The 24,483-nt window shown below is 42.2% G+C and overlaps 1 protein-coding gene across 3 annotated transcripts in view; it reads left to right on the top strand.

The window, feature by feature from the left end:
- LOC143367698 (follistatin-A-like) overlaps positions 1-23,327 on the top strand; it is a 94,697-nt gene extending 71,370 nt beyond the window's left edge. For 2 of the 3 annotated variants that reach the window (XM_076809784.1, XM_076809783.1), the window contains 2 exons: positions 6,036-6,332; positions 12,841-15,927. In XM_076809784.1, coding sequence (XP_076665899.1) covers positions 6,036-6,332; positions 12,841-12,965 — 422 coding nt within the window. In that variant the 3' untranslated portion in view covers positions 12,966-15,927. Of the gene's footprint in view, positions 1-6,035; positions 6,333-12,840; positions 15,928-19,582; positions 19,637-20,187 lie in introns of those variants that run through there. The other variant, XR_013085079.1, reaches the window with a different exon arrangement.
- The last annotated feature ends 1,156 nt before the right edge of the window (positions 23,328-24,483 follow it).

Below are 24,483 nucleotides of genomic sequence, written 5' to 3'. Positions count from 1 at the left end.
CACCGATCCTTAATTCGATAATTATTTTACGCAGTTTTGTAGATATGAACAAAAGGTACGACTTTTGTTCAAACATCTTTTCGATATCTCTCACCGTTCTCGAGATATTCCACGAAAAGGAAGAGGTGATTTCACCCCCTAAAACCGCACTATGGCGCAATGAAAAAATAGGCTTGCGTTACGGATGAACTGCTCTACTTGCACACAGAGTTGCACGAGTTTCTGAATTTCCAGTGCGTGCGATTTTAACGTCGACGAAATGGAGAACTTCGAGGTCCGTGATTCTGCGAAATTTAAAGGCAGGGATGGGATAGTGTTGGCGTTTGAGACACGTGCTGCGCATGCAACAGTGGTTTCGTTGCGCTACGCGACAGATCAATTGATCGCGTGGTACTATTAAAAAACCTGGAGGATGTCAGCGAGATAAGGTATTAGAGTACAAAAGGTTCTCCGCGTCCTTAGAACTACGTAAACGTGACAGTTCCCCTTTATATTTCACACCCTTGACGCGCTGCTTTCTTTGACCACTTCGAGACGCATTCGATACCAAGTGTCTCGATAATTCATGTATTTTCCGTGAAAGGGACATTCTCTCTTCATATTCGGAAAAAGAGCTTGAAACCGACGGTCTGTTCCAAGAAGCGCAGGTCTCGATAATCTATAAGGAGGCGGAAGAAAGCTCAAGTATCGGGGCGAGTGCGCTCGATAAACTGGATCGCCCGTGCTGTTTTCTACGTACGCAGCGTTGCGTAATATAGTTATCGCGAATCATTCGTCTTGAATGTCGTACGCAACGGATTACTGCAATTTATCGTATCATTCGACACGTAATGGCGAAGAAACGGAGCGTAATGTTATGCAACGCTGCGCGCAAGGGTCATTGGTCATTCAACCTCGCGTAGCATTGACATAACGTAGCTGCTGATTAGACCACAGATGAAACGCACGAGCTGACACGATTACCTTGGTGTCAACATGAGATCTACTCGAAGTCCAAAGCATTCTTCATCGCTGCCAAGGAAGAAAAATGCAGATATCTTTACCGTCGGGCACTTGGTTCCCTTTCAATGGCCGTATCGAAGCAGTTGGATTGGAATTCGATCGATCGCTCCGGTTGGTGCGAAGCGAGCCAGTGTTTGCTTTCGATACGTTCCGGTGGCATTCTTCTAACGAAGATGTGTCGTTGTATTCTCATTAGTGTAATACTCCACGTACCACGACTTGCGTAATGTGCCTTAATAAATTCAATTGCTGCCGGCTAAGCAGATGTCTCTCAATGTGTAACAATGTAACGCCGGGCCTGGGTATCGTGCAGCGAGATCCAAGCGACGAGAGTGGGCCTCCGTATGTAAAAAGCACGCACGTAGACGTCTAAGCGTCGTCTCTAACAACAAGGATCGCATTACGGAGCGTGAATCACTTAATATTAATCTAGCGCAGCCACGTGGTGCGGCCACATAGACAACAACCACAGCCGCGGGTGATACGATGATTGCCCCGATCCGTGGTTCACGCGCGGTACTAGGAGCCTAGAGCAGCCGGACGCTACGTGCCGGCCAGGCCAGTTTGATAATAGAGCGTCTAGCCTGGAGGGAAATAGAGTTTCGGCAATATTTCATCGCGGGAGCGTGCGAGATCGCTGGGAAGGCTGTATACCATGGGTAACGAGGGAATAGAAGGTATAAGAATGCACTGTTGTCGTTTAGTTTCGAAAGTGGGGGAGGATTTAATGAAAATTGGAAAGAAAAGTTGAATAAAGCTTGTCAAGTGGTATTCTTGGTAATTCTAGAAATTATGGCATCGCGTTAAGGAAGATAGAAAAGTTTGGAAAATCTCATCTCCATTGATCTAGATATTTTGAATTTCAATGTTTCCTTCGGGTTGTTTTGAATTTTAATGTTTCCCTGGGGATATTTTGAAGTTTAAGGTTTCCTTCGGGATATTTTCAATTTTCATGTTTCCTTCGGCATACCTATTTTGAATTTTAATGTTTCCTTCGGGATATTTTGGATTTTTATATTCCCTTGGGATATTTTCAATTTTAATGTTTCCATCGGGATACTTATGAATTTTAATGTTTCCTTCAGGATATTTTGAATTTTAATGTTTTCTTCGGGATATTTTGATCTGGATATTTTGAAGTTTAATATTTCCATCGGGATACTTTTGAATTTTAATGTCCTTCGGGATATTTTGATCTGGATATTTTGAAGTTTAATATTTCCATCGGGATACTTTTGAATTTTAATGTTTCCTTAGGGATACTTTGAATTTTAATGTTTCCTTCAGGATATTTTGAATTTTAATGTTTCCTTCGGGATATTTTGAATTTTAATGTTTCCTTCGGGATATTTTGAAGTTTAATATTTTCATCGGGATACTTTTGAATTTTAATGTTTCCTTCGGGATATTTTGATCTGGATATTTTGGATTTTTATATTCCCTTGGGATATTTTCAATTTTAATGTTTCCATCGGGATACTTATGAATTTAAATGTTTCCTTCAGGATATTTTGAATTTTAATGTTTTCTTCGGAATATTTTGATCTGGATATTTTGAAGTTTAATATATCCATCGGGATACAGTTGAATTTTAATGTTTCCTTCGGGATACTTTGAACTTTAATGTTTCCTTCGGGATATTTTTAACTTCAATATTTCCTCCGGGATATTTTGAACTTTAATATTTCCTCCGGGATATTTTGAATATTAATATTTCCTTCGGGATATTTTGAGTTTTAACATTTCCTTGTTGATATTTTGATCTGGATATTTTAAACTTTAATGTTTCCTCTGCTAAAGAAATATCCAATAATTCATCTGCTATCCTATAATTAATTTTGAGAGAAGCTGTATTCAGCTCTCCTCGCACATACATCTCAATTTCTCAATTTCTTCGTCAAACTGTGCCTTACTTCTAATCCACTCTCGAGGATCTTTCACGCCGGAGGTACTTTGTACCCTTGCTTCTCGCAGTCTTCCTGGAAGCGACGAAAATATCACGTGCTCGAAATTCCACCCTGCTACGGCAGGATTATTTATCGTCTACACGCGGACAGCCGATGCACGAATTGCGTAACGTCTCATCGGGTCGCGTACGCGTCGGCGACTGGCAGAATGAAAAATGAGCAATACATTTGCAGGATCACCCCGCCGTGAGAAGTGGGCCATTGACCCAAGTAGGTGTAACGATATATTATTGCGGTAATCGTGTCTGCGAAACGAGTCACCGCACGGAGCTGCCCGGCTGGACAAGGATAGAGCGTGTCTAATTCGACGATTGAACCTGTCTCTCGTTTCTGCCTCGTCACAGCAGCCTTCTACTACTAGCCAGACCCCCTTTCAATATCATTCGTTATTATATAACATATACACGTGTTCCTTCGTGACGGTTCACGCTCGGTCTTCCGCGACGAGGCTAATTCATTCAGACTCTCAGCGGTGCCTGGTCGCACGACCGTGAGTCCGCGTTTCTTTCCTTGCCTCGCGGCACTTCAATGGGTGGATCGATTGGTCGATGGAATATTGGCAGTGCCTACTTGTCGATCGCTCGCGTCTCATCAAATATGGAGGCACTTATTTCATTAATCGATCAGACGTCAGGGCGAAAGGTACAGTGGAGCTCTGGCTTCGACGGAGGCACGTAGACCAGGGATTGTAACCCGCAAAAAACCAGCAATACTTTATGAATTTTTTACTCAACGAATAACAAATATAACCGCGCAAAACTTTTTACGTAATATTCATCTACTTGTGCCCTGCTCAATCTTTCGGCCAGATGACCAGAGTACCCCATTAAGTGGCTGGCCGAACTAGACTGTCTTATGCTACTAGTAACCGGCTCCGAGCGGGTTACAATCACTGACGTAGACTCTTACGTACGGGAAGTATCTTTCCTGCTCACGAGGAACTATGAGAAGGGAATAGGTGAATTTTAATTCAGTTTTTTAGATGCGGGATTGCACATATCTCTGGCTAGGTGAATAATTGCGTTGAATTTGTGCTTTCTTGGACAGGGATTATTTATTAGGGTGGAACGAAAAATTTTAATAGTAAAGAAAACTTGCCTTTAATCATTAACGATACAGATTAAGACCGCAAAGGCTGGATTCTGTTGAGAAAAAAAATTCAGGTGCCGCAAGAGATAAATAATATTTTTATAATCATTTTTCTTATAGTCTTAACGCGTTCACTGGCCAGACCTCTAGCGTACCTATCTACTCGACTCTCGTGCATCCCACAAAGCAACAGAAAGCTTAGTTTAATCATTTGCACGTACAATGTATGTGTAATATACCGTCACTCCTTCATAGCAGCTTCCATCAGTTGTTGGATAGCAGTCGCATAGAATACACGGCTAGGAAATCTAACGAGTTTCTTTTATAAACGAGTGCTGCCGTATGATAAAATAAAATTCATAAGAATAATAATTTTTAAGTGACTTGTGGCACCTTAAGGGGACATTCCTATCGAATCGGTATGATAGCTATTTTCCCATGAAATTTGTTCGAAGGGTTCGTACGTTCTCTTAATACATGCTGGGGATATTTGAAAGATAAGGGGGCACTTATAGTGCATTCGCGTGCTATTTCATTTGCATGAGAGACAGGATACATGATACGAAAGATCTAGGAAAAGGAATATCGCGGAGGTACCTAATCTTTACTGTTCATTTACATGCGACTGCCTCTTACATATTATGTAAAGCTACCCAGCATGTGTGCGCATACTTTGCACAAAAATATTGAATTACTTTGTCCTATGATTTTCGTCTAAAAAATTACCTTCAACAAATCGCAGTAAAAGTTATTATATTATAAATAAATACCCATTTAAGGGGGAACACCACGGCGACAGCCGGAAAAGTAAGCCGGTTTTAAGAATTTTTTTTCAGCAATAATTTATTGTTTTCATATAAAATTGTTATTACCTACCTTTAGTGCAATGTCTTTAGAGACAATAAAAAATAAATAAACAGAAAAACATGCAGAAATTTTAATATATTGATTAATTTTCTAGACCCCCCCACGCGCGCTGGTCGAATGTGTAACTATGGAACAGCAGGTCCGAAATCAAATTTCATTATTTCTTTATAAACTATACGAGTGTAGTTTCCGTTGCGCGTACCCATTTCTTAAGCAAATTATTTTTGTAAAAATGGTGCGCTTTAGAAGGAAAGTTTCGAAAAATCCGCGAATAAGTTGGACAGATTTTCGAGCGTAAAAAAAATTGTTTCCAATCAAAGAATCCATATAGTTTATAAAAGAAAAATGAAATTTGATTTCGCACCTGCTGTTCCATAGTTACACATTCGATCAGCACGCGTGGGGGTCTAGAGGATTAATTAATATACTAAAATTCTTGCGTGATTTTTATTTAATTTTTTTATAATCTCTTAAGAGATTGTACTAAAGCTGGGTAATAAAAATTTCATATAAAAGCTATAAATTATTCCTGAAAAAAATTCTTAAAAATGGCTTACTTTTCCGACCAGCACAGTGGTATTCCTCCTTAAATACAGAGAGAGGGAGAGAGAGAGAGAGAGAGAGAGCAGCTCCCCACCACCTATCAAAATTTAAGCCGAGAATCCACCAAAAGCTAAGCTAAGCTGTGCTATGTTTTTAAATATTTTACAAAAATATGCTGTCCATAGCATAGTTCGCTTAGCTTCCAGGTGGATCCCCGGCTTCGACCACCCTTCCTCGAAGCTACCTATCAAAGCCCACCTTCAATCTCTTCCAAAACCGCGAAGCAACCATGCTTACCCCATACCTCGAATGAAATCCAATTACACGGACCAAGTGGAAGAATTAAGAAGCCGATCCCCATTCGACTGTAAAGAAGAGAGCGACTCCTTTGCCGCCCTATTGTAATTACGCGAACGTAACGCGAACTGGATAGCTTCCAAGAGCAAACAGTGACGAAAAGAAGCGTCCGAAAGCCGATGGAGCGTATCGCAAGCGGTACGCCAGCGTGAAACTGTGAAGAGACAGGCCCTAACCGCGCGGTGTCGCTGTGCTTTTTTTTATTTATAGAGAACGCAGACTGTACCACGATTCGTTGTCGCGAGGGGCAGACGTGTCTGTCGGAGATGAAGTCGGGCCGACCACGTTGCGTGACCTGTACCTATCGTTGTCCCCGGAAGCGGGAGCGAGTCCGGAACCGGACACACCGTGATCGAGATCCATCGGCGACCATGTTGTGCGCCACCAACAATATCACCTATCCCAGTTGGTGTCACATCGTCAAGGACGCCTGCGTTACCGGCTTCGTCCTCGAGACGCGACACGCCGGCCCCTGCAACGCCTACGACACCTCTCCTCTTTACATCGGTAAGTTCTCGGCACGCGATTATGATAGATAACGTACGCTCGGATGAAATAAAAAGAAAAAAAAAATACCGCTCCGACCGCCGCAAGCGCGCGATGGAAAGTTACCCGGCATCGCACGCTCGGCATGTATAATACTCGCTTCCGTGAACGCTTGCACAGTATTAAGACCAGGGGCAGATTCGGAGACTTGGCGCTCCTAGGCCGGGGCCCTGCAACTCGCGACTTGAGGGGATTCGGCAGTCAGATCGCTCGAAGATCAAGTATTTTTTGCGAATTAATTACGAGCATGTGAATACAAATATTGGCTAGTACTTTTGGATAACGTTTATTAATACTATAAACTGTAAAAAAATTGATAGTATGTGTATACATGTATATGGTAGGGCCATAGTCGTCTGATTTGTACTACTGTTTTTTTTGTGGTTTTACCCTGATTGTGAAAAAACGGAGGTTCGGATCGACTTGAAATTTATACCGCAAGTTCGAAATATATTCCTTTCTGGAGTGCACCTCAATATTAAAGTGTAAGAGCTTTAGTTTCCGAGATAAAAAAGCAGCACACTGTGCACCCGAAAATCGACATTAGAAATCTCCTTGTCTTAGTCGCTATTTTAATAATTTAGGTTCAATTCTTTTTTCGGAGGTTCACTCTGAAATCACAGGCTCTAGGAGAAACATATTCCAAGGAAATCGTTGTATCTGTATTTTTAAGGTCAATATCAGGGCAGAACCAAAAATACTTTTTCTAAAGCACTGTTCGATCAACTTAACGTGGCACTATTTGTAATACAGACATGTAGCCAACAAAAATATATTTTCACTCTACGCGAGAGTAATAAATATTGTGTAAAAGGAAAAGTCGGTGCTTGCTTACATCTCCTCGGAAATAATTCGCAAAGCTACTTGATCTTTGAGCGATTTGACTGCCTAAGTAGTCCCTTAAGAAGGGCCAAAAAATCATAAAACAGGTGCACATCCTTTACTCTTAAAAGAGTCATAGCAATTTAATAACACAAAAATATACGCCAAAGTGACTGTGATTACAAACTCACAGTACATTAATTCATATTAGGTGGCGGAAACACTGACAAATTTTCCATTCCAAGTATCAGAAGAGCCGTATTACCCGTTTCGCGAAATATTATCAAATATTCTCATTGAAAAGAGTCGAGGCAACTTTGGAATTAATTCGACGTGACAACTTAGGCATCACTTATTGCTAATTTGCTAAATGTGACGAAAGTGAATTGTGTTCAAAGTTGTCTCAGGCATCAAAGTGGCCTATAATGAGTCCCGTTTCTTAAAAACGTCATAACTCTTGACTAAGGACACTTATTAAAACTCGATACACATATTCCATACGGCGTGATATACCGCACTGTATAATATCCATCGAAACCGTTTAGCACTTTAATAATGATCGATCAGGATCTTACTTCACACTCGTCGAGAGTAACTTACGGGCGGAGGTGTAAGGTTTCGTAACGCGCCGCGAGGAAACAGAAAATCCCGTTTCTTAGCTGCGATGCCACAATTGAGCCGCTCCGCCGTTACTAGCGAGGTATCCCCGACGAAATGCAAAAGGACCAAGCGCGTCCCGTTTATCCGATGTAAATAACTCAAGAGTCTCGCACTAAAATGAGCAAGGATACTGTTAGTAAATCTCTGTTTGAAAAGAAAAAAACAGAGAGAGAGAGAGGGTTGAAGGGCCGGGGGGACGCGGAGTCGTTTTTCATCGCGGGCCAACAGAACGTCCCCCTGGGCCCGGCCCGGTAACAGCCTGTCCGTCGGCACTTCCCATTCCGATTTCATTTCGCGTTTAGCCGGGAATCGGGACGGCGCGGACGGGTCCCCGCGTTTCCCGTGCCGTGATAAAGCGGAACACGCGTCTGGCCATTTATCTTTTTCTCTCGGAGGCGTGGAACCATTCGCGGGGCCGTCTGCGGTGCCGGGCGATCGTCGTAATCCACCGTGGAATTCGCGTTGCTCGTGTCGCCCCCGAGGATACGTACACGTGTGTACGTTGCCAGCGCCCACGCGCTCGCCTGTCTCGCTCGTTAAGCACGGTCAATCGCGAGAACCCGCGAGCGGAGCTAGCCGCGGAATTCTGGAGTTCTGCCTGGCCGAGGCCTTCTGCTCGCCTAGACGGCCGCGGGGAGGGTAAGGAGACAAATTTGCGGAAAGACGCGGCTCGTTAGCTCATCCTGCGTTTAGAGTGTCTGTCACGCGGACGCCTCGCGGCTGGCCGTTCCGGGGATATTCGAAGGTTTCCCAGCGGCAAACATATGTAGATACATGTGATTAGATAATCGTTCGAGGTGGAGGAGGTGTTGAAGAAGAGTGGAGGATTATTTATGTATCTGATCGAGCTCGGGAACTTGGGAGATTGCTTTGGATATGTTTGAGGATTCCACGGGATGGCGTGGTAATTGAGACGGGCGGAGGGGTTGATTAGCGATGAGGGCTGTTGATGAGAACGGGTCAGTTGAGCCTCGGCATTAAGGGGCTGTTCCGGTCTAGAGCCCATAGAACTAGGTGATCTTTAGGAATTTATTAAAGGAAAATTACTGCGTATAATTTAATGGGACTTGTTGCATTGTATTAAGGATGTCTTAAGCTATAGAAATATATTTTTTGTTTTATAATTAATCATTGCAGACGGCACTGGGGAGTCGTTAAAGTCGAGGCGTCAATAAATTCATCCAAATCGCTGGAACCTGTGGCACCTAAACTATTGGTCTGAAATAGAAACCAATATCAGATTATTAAAGGGCGTGAAACTCGTTCGTGGACTAAGCAGTAAAAATTAGAAAAAATGACAGTTTTTGAGAAAATAACGACAGTTGAAGTTTGAAATCACTTTTTCTCTATATTTTTCGTCCTTTCAACGCCCTTAAAAATTACAAATTTAAAATTTTTTTAAATTTTACTGGTTTCTCCACAAGCCAGAAGTATATTCTTCGAAATAAAAAAAGTTTCAGTCGAATCGGATAATAACTTTTCGAGATACAGGTTCCGCCGATTTTAAGAACACTGTTTCAGAAACAACGCTTTCAAAGTTTGCATGCATTTGCCGCTACTCAAGTGCCTATAACTTCGGGAATTTCAGGAATTTCAAAAAATCCTTTTAAACGCGTATTCCTAGAAGGTTGAACATTCGAAGAATGAAATAAAAAAATCGATTTTTAGACCGGAACCTCCCCTTAAATCTGGACAGATTGAATTAGAGTAAAGTGATTTAATAAAAAATTGAAAAAGGAGAGTTGAATAAAGTTCCTCGAGTTACATTATCGGTAAGTCTAGGGATTACGCTATCGTATCAAGAACGTAACTAGATTGTACAGCGCCCGGGGCAAGGATTCTGTTTAGCCGCCCCAAACATTTCAACCCCTTATATTGCCACCTCAAAAGATTGCGTCGACACTTTACATAAAAAACAGTTATAATAAACGTGTTTATAAACTGGTTTCAAACATATTGCAGTTGAACTAATTTGTTCGCTGTTTGATAACAGATAAATAAATTTTCGATAGATAAATTCCAATTACTTTTCCACAAAATTTGTATCTCCTTTGTTCCTAACGAAATAACGTAATATACAAATTTGAATAAAGCCATCGATGTAGCTTCTCCAAAATTATGTCTCTTCTCTACGAAGATTTCTCGTTTGGCATCCCCCGCAAATCGGTGCACGGGGTAGACGCGCCAACTGTCCTCCCTAGTCACGTCCCTGTATCGCATTGAAGAAGAATGGAAAGTAAGAAAAATCGTTTCTGAGTTGATCTGGATATCGCCGGTGGACAGGGTTATTCTTCTGTCTATCCCTTCGCATAGACGTAGAAACCTGTTGCGCGCCGCGCATAAGCGGGAGACTTTATGCATCGATTTATAGCGCTCTAAATTAACCGCTTTACCACGGTCGCAGTCTGTAATTTTTGCACCGTGACAAGAATCGATTGAAACCGGTAGAACGTTCTGCTTGTCACGCACGCTCGCAATAGCAACCGAGTTATGTCTGCCATCGAGATCGCTACTGTACGAAACCACTTTATCCTCACCAATTGCACTCGGAACGTGGACGTTTAATTACTCGGTACCTGCTGAGGCATTGGAATGAATTTCCTCGACTTTGGAGGTGGAGAGAGGCTGAAATTAATTCATCGGTGAACCGAGGATTCGGTAGAGCTCATAGGAATAAATATAAGAGCGAACGGTCCCGCGCAAGGAGCTCTATGAGGGTTTAACTATCCCGCACACGTTCGCATTCGCAACAGCCGTTTTCACACACGGCAGTACGCAGAGTGCGTTCCTTTCTCTGGATCACAATGGGCGCAGTTGAACGCGCGATTCTTTCATGCTGCAAGCCCGCTCGTATATCGTAATTACATCAGGAAACGATACAATGAGGGCTCAACAGTTACGCAAATTATAAGAGAGATTGTAACACGTTCGTGAGCAGAAGCTTTTCAGTGGTTTACCATTGTTTTTGCGCAGCAACCCGTAGAGGCGGAGCAACGGTACAAAGAACTTGCAAACAATAACCAGGACAGAGGTTCTGACACGGGCTTGTCATCTTTCTTCGTTCGGGGAAGGTAGCGCGAAATACTATTAGCAGATCAGTGACAGATGTAAGTCACGGAAGCGTCAACAGCATTGTAAAATCTCGAGAGGAGAGAGAGAGAGCAACGGAGTAGGGGGGAGTGGGTAGGTTTCGGTCAGATTTTAATTAATCTCTAACATTGAACAAAATCAGAGAGAAACACGCTTTAAATGTGAACAGTTATAATTAGTAAGGTTTTACCATCAATGCCCCATCAGCATTTCATTTCATTATTCCAAAGAAATCTTTGAAGTTATAAAAGTTCTAAAAGTAATTATTCGACCAGCACCACCCTCGTGTGGGGAGGTTTGGGTCAGGTAATGGGGATAAATGGGTCGTTTAAATTTTTCTATTAGATTTAGTGTGAATATAGGAGACTTTTATATATTTATATGTGTATTTATTAGCTACAAAGTGAAATCATATGTATACATATAAAAGTAATGAAGTAAATAAATAAAATAAAAGCTGTAAAGGAATAACATAATAAGTATAAACGTATTGAAAGTAGTTCGTTAACTTTTTACTTTAGATTTTCAAAACTAATCAAATTAACATCGAATTTAGAAAAAAAAAAATCGGTGTCCTGCTGGGTACCAGCTACGTTGTTCGGAAGACTTAAACGCAATATTTTTTTTATGCGATATTTTCTCAGAAGTATTTCTCTCTCTCTCTCTCTCTCTCTCTCTCGCTCCATCTCTCTCTTTCTCTCAGACTTTCTTTTATAAATAAGTGACATTGTAGGCCTGTAAAAATAGTAGCTAAAGCAGTTCATTAAAAAGAAAGTAGGGATGTGTGGGTCGACTCAAATCTCCCGCACACTTCTGACCCACACATCCCGCATCTGAACGTTCATAATGAGGCACCTGTGTTAGTCAAGCAACGTGTTTTAAGTTACAATTTATAAGCCATAACTGTTTTAAAATTTTATTCAAATCAGTCCACGAATCTCTGAGATACTGTCGGTACCACGAATGCTTTAACTAAGGGAGAACAGGAAGAGGCCTTGGCAGAAGGGGCTGCTATGGCACCATTTCTTAAGATATCGAATTTCTTTTTGCAGAGAATACAGCTTAATTTATACAGAGCAACGACTATACCTTGCTTTTAAAATATGACGTGTCTTTATGTGAAAAAGATCATGAAAATGGCCCTAACTAAAATAAACCTAACCCCTTAAGGGGCCATTCCACTGTGAAGACGTGAAAAATTGTCATTTTTTAGGATTTATTCTTTAGTAAACGGAATGTTCAACGTAAATAATATTTTTTCTACTTATTAATACACTTATTGACAGCATAAAAAAAAATCTGTTTTAAATTTTTAACAGTTTTTTTTAAATATATCGCACAGATGTGGAGGCGATTCCGTGAGAACGACGCGTGTAAAACCAAAAACTCAAAGTGCATTACAGTCATTAAGAGTGTGGTTATCGTGAGGAGGATAATTATTTTGACCGATAAAAGAATAACAAGATAGCGGAGGTTTGAAGTTTAACTATCGAAATACGGTGTATTTGTCAAACATTTTGCCTCGTAAAAAGTATGAAATTGCTAATAAAAAAAATTTCCAAGGTCCCTGCGACACCCGCTGACGCGTTGAATAACGTATAAAAATTTCAGACTAATTGGTCAAATAGTATTTTTGCAATCACCTGCACCAGTTGAAAAAATTGTAATTTTGAGATAATCGCGTTTAAAGTTTTAAAACAAATTAAAAAAAAATCTTTTAAATTTTTTGTACACTACAAAAGAGTAGCTTAATAAATACCTAAAAGCTTTATTGCGTCACATGTTGCATCTACGAAGAAAAGAATCTTTAAAACCAGCTTGATTTAATACACAGCTGAGCACACATGCAGCATTTAGAGCCAACCAGCCACATACTAAGCTCTCCGTTTCGTTGCAGAGGAGGACAACACCTCGAGCAACTACGGCGTGGATCTGGCGGACGAGGACGCAAGATTCGAGGACACCGAGACGGAGCCCTTATCGTACAACGGGCAGACGCATCGTTCCATGGCGTTGTCGTAGCCGCGCGATCGATCGATCGGTCGGTCGATCCTCCTCGCTGCGACGTAAGCCGTAGACCCCCTCCCCCTCGGGGCCCGGTCCGCGGGGACCGGGCGAGAGTGTCGCGCCACGGTTGTCGACACGAGGACCCTCCCCGGGACCTCGAGGACGGGAGCGATGCAACCTAGACACTGGAGGACGCATTTCGAACGTACGGCCATTAATTCTCGAAAGGAGAGCGGCGTGCGCGACAAGGTAGATTAAGGGCGGATCAGTATTCTTTCCTCTGTTTTCGGAGGGCCTTAAGGCGGCGAGCTGGCGAACCGAGGCGAACCAACGCGATCGCCGCGTGCCGGTTTGCCGAGGTACGGGTAGCTAGTTGCAGGCCGCTGTTTCAATAGCACGCAGAGCCGATTTCGAAGTAAACGGAGCTGGTGACGTTTTAGGGGCACGCGCTTTCGCGTAGCCGGCGATCGCTGGTCCCGCCACCTGGACCGGCTCGCTCTTTCCAGCGGTATTTATGTCAGGTTCGAATGAGAAGTGCGCGACCGTGATCCACAGTATTCATAGTGCTACGGACATTTGTATCTTCCGATGACTAGCATTGGGAACGAGAGTTGCAGCGGCTGAGACCGCTCGAGAGATTGACTGTCTCACTGTTTAAACCACTTGAACCACTGCGCGACTTACACCGCTCTCATTTCCAGAGCCGATTCATTGAAACAATTACCGCTAAGGGAATATAATAGCTGTTCCGCGCGCCCCCGTTCCTTCGTTGTCGCGAAAGCAGCCACTGAAAATCGATCTATTCTAGGAGGATAGATCGACAGACGAGTGTTCCGAAGAAGCATGGATCCGCACGATTTATCTTGCGACCCTGAGGTCGGTTGATTTCGCGGCGATTTCTGGAGCTTCCGGAGTCCAAAGCAACGCAGGACGCGCAGCCAACTGGCTCGGTGTAGAGGCAGTTTTGGCGGTACTCGAAGAGTTAATCGTAATCAGGTTACGTAGGCAGCAGGGCGCGCGAGTTCGCCTCGGGTTTCGCGCGATTTCGACGGGGGTTGCGCGGCTTTTCGACGACCGGAGCCTGCAGCTGAGCGTCGCACGGGCCGCGAGCGTGTTCCCCGAACGGGACTGTCTTTGCGTTCGAAATTCGATCCGTCATTCTGAGATCGTAGCCGGCGCGGGCACGGGGCCAGGAATTCGTTCGCGGAAGGACGAGGCTCTGGCCCGATCGGCGGGAATAGGAGGCCAGGTGACTCGCAGGGAGCGCCGAGAGGATGCGGTTTAATTAGGGATTCCCTAAGGGTTTATTTATTTATTTATTTTGAGTGTCTCCGAGACTGCTGGCAACCCGCGGCCTTTCCTCACCCTGCTCGGCGTGCGCAACCTGCCCCGTTCGAAGGCGCGAGCACAGTGCGCGCTGCCCGGATGTTTTGGAGGCGAATCGACGCGGCGGGGGCTCGTTTCTAATTTACGCGCGCTCACAGCATTCAGCAATGCACACGCGGAACTGCTAATCCCGAGGATACATTTCGGCGGAAGGAAGGAAGCTACTACGTCTTTCTATCGATGTCCGTGTTGCGTGTGTTAAAGCAACAGGTACAGATGCGGACCTGGAGGTCTGGGATTAATTACAGTGAGAGGAGGATTTAACAAATGCAAACTGCATGTACTCCCAAAACCACCAACATTTTACAGTATTCAATGCAGCGTCTAACTGCAGTTCAGCAAATTTGTATGTTCTCATGAAAAATGTCAAGCTTGGAGCTCGTGCTCCGAGTTACTTAATCGAACGACTTTCCTTCGAGCAGTGGCGCACTCAGGATTTAATCCTGGGCGAAGCCGAGTCGAACGGATACAAATATTTCTATAGCAAATTCAATCGAATTCTTTGGGTGATTATGAAGAATTATTTGAAGAATAAAATTCTCTTTTCTTTTCTTTTTACAAAACCCCTTCTTGGGGAGTACCAGGGCCCCTTGGCTCCACCCTCTGAGTGCGCCACTGCCTTCGAGAAGCAGTATTTCGAAACACGTCCTTGATAGGCGCGGGGGTTGCTCAAGATCGTCGTGTCCGAAGAAACTGGCGCATGAAATGGCACGACTAATTCTGCCCAAGGGCGTTCGCAGAGTTTTTTCCAGGAGGGGCAACTGAGAAACAGTTTGTGGCGCATATTTAATTCGAAATTGGAATTTAAAATAGTCACCTTTTTAGCGTGAACTTAGTCACGCCACGATGATGGGCCAAAAATTGTAAGATAACTTTGGAGGTGATTTTAACCCTCATCCGTTCCTCATTTCACGAACTAAATCTGTCCCTCGGTTTCAAATTGACGCAGTGGTAAAAGATCGATGAAATCACAAGGTAAACAGTAGTTTTTCGATATTTTTTTTATTCAAATTGATGAGCGAAGATTTGCGTCTTAGATTTTTCACAACTTTCGCATAAAATAAAACGATGTGCAGTTATTCTGCTCTGTTATTACGGGAAAACTGTGTGAAATTCACACCAGGGACGGATGAGGGTTAAATAATTTGGAAAAAAAATGTTTCGAACAAAAGTTAGTCAGTATTCTGTTGACAACAAATTGCAAAAGTAAATATTCATAAAAAACATTTTATTCGATAAAAAATCGAGATCACCTCAATTTTTTGAACGAAACTCATTACGGAAGAAGAAACAAAATTGTCAGATTTTTTAAATAAAATATAATGGCACAATAGCCGCACAGCGAATACGTATTTTCCATTTGAGTCGTTCCGCAGTGGAATTTTTCACGTCCACACAGTTGGACCTAGAACTGGAAGCCAAAAAGTTTTGTAACCTACACACAAAATACTAGAGAAGTACTGAAGATTTCGAAAACATATGGACTTTTGCAGGAATGGCGAACATTCGAATTTTCTCATCACCTTGAATTTTCTAGCAAAGAAGGATTGCATTCAAATGTTCGCCATTTCTTCAAACGTGAATATTTTTTTAAAATCTTGGGTTCTTCTTTAGTATGTAGTGTGCAGATTTCAAAACTTTGTCTTTTTGTTCGAAATCCAACGGACGTGACTCAAATGGAAAATACTTTCAAATTCAAAAAATCTGAAAAAAATGTTTTTTGCTCTCCTTTATACATATAAGAACCTTATGTTACATTTTTAATAAGGTTCATAAATTTCTTTAAAATCACCTCCAAAGTTGTCCTACCATTTATCGCCTATCATCGTGGCGTTACCCCTTAAGGGGTTGTGCCTAGTCAGGCGGTCGAAAAGAGGCGAATATTTGTGAATTTTTTTTGAAGAAGCGGAAGCGTATATTTTTAGAGAACTTTTTGCGCTTAAAAGAGCAACATTTAAAGAACATTTGGTAATTTTTTCGTAGAAAAATATTTACGTTTATAATAAAATAACAAGCGACATCCAAGAAGCATTTTTAAAATTTTGCTTTCGCGGTGAGCACTGCCATTCGTAACCAGATTATCTAAAATCAAAAAACAAAAAAGATTTCGTTAGTATATTAATGTATCCTCAGGTTGACGGAGAGAATTTTCCGAAATATTAAGTTAAAACAACATGGCAGCTATTTAAAGTTGAAATTCTGATTTCTTCCTGCAAAAATTACGCAAAAAAATCAGGATTTTTCATGTTGTATTAACTTAATATTTCGGAAAATTCTCTCCGCCAACCTGAGGATACATTAATATACTAACGAAATCTTTTTTGTTTTTTCATTTTAGATAATCTGATTCCGAATGGCAATGCTCACCGCAAAACCAAATTTTAAAAAATGCTTCTTGGATGTCGCTCGTTATTTTATTATAAACGTAAATATTTTTCTACGAAAAAATTACCAAACGTTCTTTAAATGTTGCTCTTTTAATCGCAAAAAGTTCTGTAAAAATACACGCTTCCGCTTCTTCAAAAAAAATTCACAAATATTCGCCTCTTTTCGACCGCCTGACTAGGCATAGCCCCTTAATAAAAATTACGTTTAAAAAATAAGCGGATTTGCCTCCAGGCAACAAGCAACCCCCTGCGGACGCCCAGGATTCTGCAACGAGTTGTTATTTATTATTCGGCGTCGCGTGACGATGGCACGTAGATTCGCAATCAATGAAGTCGCTGAAACCCGATTAACCCGTGGCTGCACTTTTCTCAGCGTTAACTGGCTTCGCACAACGACGCGCCGTTGTAAATCGCAGGGAATAATCGGAGCCCGTCGTTGCGCCGCACAAATCTCCTGAACCGAACGAAAGGATTCATAAATTTGCTTCTTTTTCGTTCAGCGACGTAGAACGCTGGAACGAATTCACTTATCCAAGCATCAGTTAGCGCGGGCCACTTTTTAAACGGCGATTGAAAGTTTCACGAAGGAACGCTCGGTGTCGTTCGATTCGCGGCGCTCGCCTAGAGAATTCTGCCGGTTCGAAAGGGAATATTTTACGCTTAACGATCGCACGCCGATTTATACATTCTTAAGCGCGCATAGAATATTAGACGGCCAGGCCTGGAATAGTCCCGATCGTTCCAGTGCCTCCGATCTCGCGCCAGCAGAATTTCCATATAATATTCGTACTTAATATATCTCGGCTTTACGATCGGCGTTAAAAGCGCTGTTTATTCGCGCGCATTTTATTGGCCGCAGCCTCGTGTCCGTCATTTTTCCATTCGGCGAACCGTATATTGTCCACTTGGTCCTATTCGCGTCAATTCCCGCCGCTGCGGCGCGCGTACCGCGCGGGTTTATTGAGAGGAGATAGTGTCGCAAGAGGAGGGCCGGAGATCGAGTAATTCTTCGGAAAATAATGCAGCAAGCACCGTTACTGGGGCCTTAAAATTAATTAAAGAACCTAAATACCTTTATGCAGTGGCGCACTCAGGATTTAATCTTGGGAGGATAAAGATACGTTTAATACAAATTCAATAAAATGCATTAGGCGACGATGGAAATTCATTTGAACAATAAAATCCGCCTTTCCTTTCTTTTTACAAAGACCCTTGTTTGAGGGGGGTGCAAGAGGCCCCGTCAGGGCGCGCCGCTGCTTTTATGTATTCCTGGGAATAGAGTTGCTGAAAAGAGAATTTAAACGCAGCCACATTCTTCTGAAAGATTTCCAAGTCACTGGAATAAAAGAGCTGCCACTGCTGTCAGGAATTAGCTGGAATCCTCGGCGCAGAATTTATGCAGCTGTTTGGGTAAACTGGCCTCCGATGGGAGGTCGTGAATCATCCTCCGACGAAATACTGTAGGAATCCGACGACTTTCGTACGTTTCTTTAAACCCCTGTCCCACGGGAGGCTGCGATTTCGCGGGACGCAAGCTTCTCGTGGCTGCCGTCCGTCTCGCGATACAATTAACGTTCCCCACTGGCGGAAAGGTGTTCCGAGGAACGCGGGGACGTTGCGACACCACTCGCCGGGGTGCCGCGGGATCGGGGAACGGGGTACGATCGCGTACGTTCGTAACGAAAAAGAAGCAAAGGTGCGATAAAAATTGAACGTTCGACGCGCGACTTAGTCTGCGAATTATTTATACGATCGGCGCGCAACGCGACTCGTTTGAGCTAACGCGCGCCAGCGGCGGGCAGGAAGTCGTCGTTGCGCTAAGAAAATTACGTTTGCAAAGTCGCCGCTGTTTTTACGCGTCGACGTGTGCAACGGCACGCAACATTGGGTAACAATAAATTCACGCTCGTTTCGACATCCACGCGGCGGAATAGCAGTCGCCAGAGCGGCAGTGTTCGAACAAGGGCGTCCGCAGACTTTTTCCCAGGGTGGAAGAAACTTTGTGAGACGGTTTAGTTGACAGGCGACGATTCGTTGCTTGTTTCAACCCATTTTGTAGCACCGATTTAATGAAAATTTTTTTAATATTTATTTACCGCCCTAGTAGCATTTCTGGTTGGCCCACAGTATCCCCGAGTTGGGAATTAGTTGGCCATCAAAGTGCCAACAATAAATGCTACCAGGGTGGTATCAACTTAATGAAGATTATTTTTAAAAATTTTATTAGCGACTTTCTCTCAAGCCCCCCGCGGCGGATGCCCATGTGTTCGACGCGATTTCCATCCAGCGTCGTCCCGCGCATTCTTACCGCCTATTCCGAGATTACGCGAACAGGCTAGACGGAGAAATATGGATAGACGATAGAGTTGGTCTTATGTAAAGGGATGCGCGCTCGTGATCGAGAACGGGAGAAACGGAGGGACGAAGAAGAGTAGCAGGACTCGCAGGCAACACCGTCTACGGGCAGAAAGGGCGGGCAACTATAAACGACCGAATCATTTATGTGGGAAGGCAATTGTATGCGATAATAATAGTTCCTGTATTATACATAACGTATATAAATTTAATATAAATTATTCTATTGTAGCTTCATATTATTAATACAGTAGCACGTTATTGCGAACCAAAAATTACACGTCGCGCATTGATATCTGTCGTAGTTAATCGTCGATGTGTCGATTCATGGTGTATTAACCGGGGGCGTTTTAGAGGTTCACGGCGAGATTTCGGGGTGGCTCGATATTTAATTGAACGATAACGAAGAGGATCGTGCGACGGGGGAAGCGTGCGGTAACGTCGGCCAAGGGACAATAAAGACAACTAGCGGGTAACTGTGTGCGTTCTCTTTTTCGCTTTTAGCAGTGTCGAAGGTGGCGAAAGGAATGGAGAGGCGAGAGTGAGACAGTAGGGTGTGTCAATTTCATGGGTGAATTTGAAAATTTTCAAATGACTAGTGACAAAGTAATGCTGCTTTTAATCCTGAATCTGAAATTATCTTCAGAAATTGATTCGAGTGAGGTTTAGCTACTTCAAATCACAGTTGAAAAAAGTGAAAATTAAGTAAGATTTAACTACAAACTACGCATTCGTGTGCTGCTTAAAGTGAGTCTTGCTTACATAAAAGCATGAGAATGAAAATAAAAATATGTGGAAATTAGTATTTATTACGTTCGCGTGAAAATGTATGGAAATGTGTATTTATTACAAAATGAAAATATATGTAGATAAGCGATATCTTCTTTGCTTCTGTTGCGATTTATAAGCTCAATTATTAAATTTTTTTTTAATAATTTTAGTAATTTTCTATAATTCCAAATGAAATTCCACGTAGGTAAATAATGCATTACAGAAAATTCGAAGGTAGTGGTTAATTTTAAACCTGCAATTGTACCGTTTTTCCATTAGTCGTTTTTAAAATTGATACCCTGAAGAAATTGACACACCCTAGTGAGACAGGGATGAAGGGCACTGGAGGGAATCGAGTAGGAATCCGATCTGACGAGCGATTCATTTCGCCCCCTCGTTTTCACGTTTGGAATTTTAATTAGAAAATCTGCCCAACGCCGTTTCATGAATATTAATCGGGCAACGTTTAATTCCACCAATTTTTCTTATGCGTCGGCGGTTTTCTTCCGAATTTAATCGACAGATCTTCCAGCAACTGGAACATTAAATAGCGAGCTTTTATTAAAGGGCAGAAGAGCGTCGTGATAATCTTTCGGCTATCTCTACTTCCCCGCGAACGATGGTTATGTATCGTACACAATTCGAACACCATTTTGTCATTAACGACGATAATAATGTGGATTATTACTGTATACTCGTACAACTTGTCGAATATCATAAGGGAAACGATTATATATCGAAGAAGAAAATGTAATTGAATGTGTTTTGTGGCACGACGGGAACAAATACGGTAAACGCACCAATAAATGAACACTTAAGGCTAATGAATGAACACTATTATAAAATTATGTTTGCAGCGCGATTGACTCCACGTGCTGCAAAAATTGTTTGGATCTGAAGCAAGAAATTACAAGAAGTCTCTAATTAATTAGTTGCTTCTTTTAATAACTTATTTTACTCATTTTAATAAAAAATGTCCATTCACTGGTACGTGTTCATTTACTGATACATCCACCCTACTTCGGGAAGAAATAACTTGAAAGTGTGAGCCTTCAGCAACAACTTCCCGTTTGAGTGTAGTAAATAATTAATTACTAACATATAAGAGCAGAGAGTTAATGTACACCGGGGCATAATATGGCAGTGATCCAAGGGTGGAACCAGATTCACTCGCAACTGTTTTCAAAGTCAGCTTTCTGGAAAAAGGGGCCTCAAAGGAAAATTATATAATTTATTATTATATATAGAATATTCATATCACTGTGTTGAATTATTTCACGTTTGCTTGGATCACGTTTTGTCTGCGTCGTGCCGCAAACTACGCCCTGCATCGTATAAGCACGTTCTCACTGATAGTGCTGAAAGACAATGCGAGCCGAGCGTTACATAACAATCGCGGGGTTATTTTGCAAATTACTCGCGCAGCATTAAATTATTATTCGAGCATTACGTTATATTCCCATCGTTGCCGTTAATCCATCACAATATCATAGAAACTCGAAGATCTATCGTGCACGTTATTTATTCTCGGTAAATATTATTAATAAGCTATGGAGCCTTTCGTTCGAAATTCACTTTAAGCTAGAATACTCGTAAGAAATTCTATGTAGTCGACTCGTTGCTTTCGTTTAACTTATTTAGCAAGTATCCTCGATTAAATTATGTCGTCGTTAGTATTTATCAAGACTGTACGTGTTTCGGTTAATTTATTTCTTAATACTCGTCTCAAACTCTCTCTGTCCCCCGAAATTCATGTACGCCGTTGTAAAAGTCGAGCGTCCGCTGTTCCGCTGGGCCAGCTTCGCGTCTTCGCAGTGAATTATTAATATAACGCGTATTATTTCAAGTACGACGTTGCTCCTTAAACGCTTCGTAACAGCAAAGCGCGCGATTATTCGTCACGAGTCAATGGAAATTCTTGTACCTTCGCTGGGAAACAGACTTCTTGATGGATAAAACTTCGTTTCGGAGAGAAAGGAATTTACATTCGAATGGAAATTCGATTAGGTATGATTAGGTGCGTGAAAGTTATCGCTCGCTTCATTGAAGATGTACGAAAATGCGAACGGGATCTGACTTAATTAAAAGATTGGTTGGACTTGACGCTAATTGTCGATGTCCAGTGCTGGTTCGAAGGACTTTCGTAAACGCTTCGTCGGGAAGATGTTGTCACGCGTTTCATAGATCCCATCGTCACAGCGGGAGACCCAAAAGGAAATACGATTACTAACAGTTCACCGTGGATCGTAACTACCCGCTCGTCCAGTACACTCGGCTATACATAAAAGTCGACTTTCACGATAGGCAAGCGTAGTGTTTGAAAATTACGCGACTCGATATTAAACCGATGAAGAGGAGGCCCAACGTATAATGTGAATTATGCGTCTCTGCATATTACGCTATTTCATTAAACAGGCATCGCCGAGGTATCATGTTTTTACGATCAGCGCAACGGCCGTAGGGAAATTTGGAAGTGTACATTCATAGCGTAGCGTTTGTAAATTTGTGTTTTCGTACGCAGGATTCCAAAGGAATTTGTTCGTAATCATGTCGATATAAAAGTAGTGTAAACCGTATCCGCAATGCTGCAGTAAATGTAACACAAAGCGTTGAACTTGTGGTAAATTACGGGGGCAAGATTTATGCCCCTCCCCTGTTAAAAGGGAGATTTGTCAGCTTTACGTACTGTTACTCGTTGCCCGAAGAATAATTCTCGTGCTTCCTCTTCAGTCTCTCAAGAAGAAGGGAAGAAGAAAAGGAAGTCTGGATATCCTTTCCTAGCTGCTTACCTAGGAACGGATAATAATCATAATAGAAACTGAAGTATTGGAATACTCTACGATAGCATATCATTTCGCCTCTGCAATTAGAAATCAGTTTCAATGACTGATGCGATTCGACTTGGCCGATTTTTCGGGGAACGTGTCGCACTGTTCGCGTAAACGTTTCTGTGTACATTGCTGGCGCTATTAGGACCTATGTGACGCGAGAGAGAAAAGTGTCGTGTAAATTTAGCGTGTTTTTTAACATCCAAGGAATTGCTGAACGGGGAACGTGAAAGAGAATGATCGGACGGTATGTAAGAGGCGGAGGAACCATGTACGCCCGATGTACCTAAAGTAATTTCTAACGCGAACCATTGTAAAGGGTATACAGTCTGGGCGCCGTTTTCTTTCTGCGAGAGACATTAATCGAATCGCAAATGCCAAGATAGCCTATAATCTTTGATTAATTTCTAAGTTACAAGAATGCTTTACCTAGGCGGTAACGAGAATGAATTTTAACTTATAAATAAATAAATGAATTTATATGTATACATATTATGTATTGTATATGTATATATACATATGTGTCTGTATGTGTGTATGTGGATGTGTATATACATACATATACATATATATCGGTTAGCAACTACGCATTCAAGACTGTGGAACATCATAGGTGTATAAATGTTTAAATAAATTATTATAACGTGGCAGTCGAGGATCGATTTGATTATTCCGGACAGTTCCCTTCCCCGCTGTGAGATATCGCGCAACGTGGAATATACAGCGGTAAGAAGAGTTTTGACGATTGGAGAGCGAAGAGACAATGATACAAGCTTTCCAGGGTTTCCGTTGCGCAGAAAATCTCTGCAAAGAGGATGGCATAAATTGCAGACATTTTTCATTCGTAATCGCTTTCATCGTACGACGTCACGTAACGAAGTTACGAACCTAAAGGGGCTAATCCACGACGAGATTTTACATTGGACTTTTCTATCATCAGACGAAAATCTCAACGACAATAAAATGTAAATAATGGAAACAAAAGAATTATTGTAATGGAAATTAAAATCTCACGTGAGACACGATATTTCTGTTTCGTCGGGGATTTGCTCACGAGCGCCTAGCTGTAGGCAGCCCGCCAAGCTCGGCCCACTGGCAAACGCCTGGGAGCAGGTAGCCCGCTGGACCTCGTTGGATTTCTATCGCCTGGCGCTAGGCTCTGCATACCGCCGGACGGCGGTAAATTTTGGAAACAGATTCATTTTGCATAGAAATAATGTTTGCGAGAAGGATTTTTGGTGACTTGGAATTTTTTTTACCATTTTGATGGCATTCCCTACATTACCAACACAATGTAATATAATTTATAACGGGCAAACCTTTTAAAACAAATAATTAAAATAAAACTTAAAGCAACATTTCTACCTGGAAGAGGGTGCTTGCTTTCGTGAACACCTGTTGGGTGTGTGGAGGCTTCCGTCAACATCCCGACTCTGTGCATTGGGTTGGAGTGCCAAAATAAATTATAAATTACGGCTGTACTTCCGAAAACCGGTCAAACCCGATAGCTCTATTTTGCATAAAAATAACGTTCGCGAGAAGGATTTTTGGCGACTCGAAATTTCTTTTACCATTTCAATGTCGTTCCCTACCTTACCGACAGAGCGGATAATCGGATACAACAGTTATTCAATGCATTCTCCTTATTAATCTCCTAACATCTATAAAACAGAGATCAACTTAGAAAGAGATATCAGCTTGATACTGATCGGTCGTTCAGGGGGATGTTTCATTATTGTTGGAGCCCCGTGCGAAAGGCGTCTACCTAGAAGCACAGACGAGGTATAGGATAGACCTATCACTACA

This window comes from Andrena cerasifolii, chromosome 4 (assembly GCF_050908995.1).
Source record: "Andrena cerasifolii isolate SP2316 chromosome 4, iyAndCera1_principal, whole genome shotgun sequence".
In the NCBI taxonomy this organism is placed as follows: Eukaryota; Metazoa; Arthropoda; class Insecta; order Hymenoptera; family Andrenidae; genus Andrena; species Andrena cerasifolii.
This window is presented reverse-complemented; position numbering and strand designations above follow the sequence as displayed.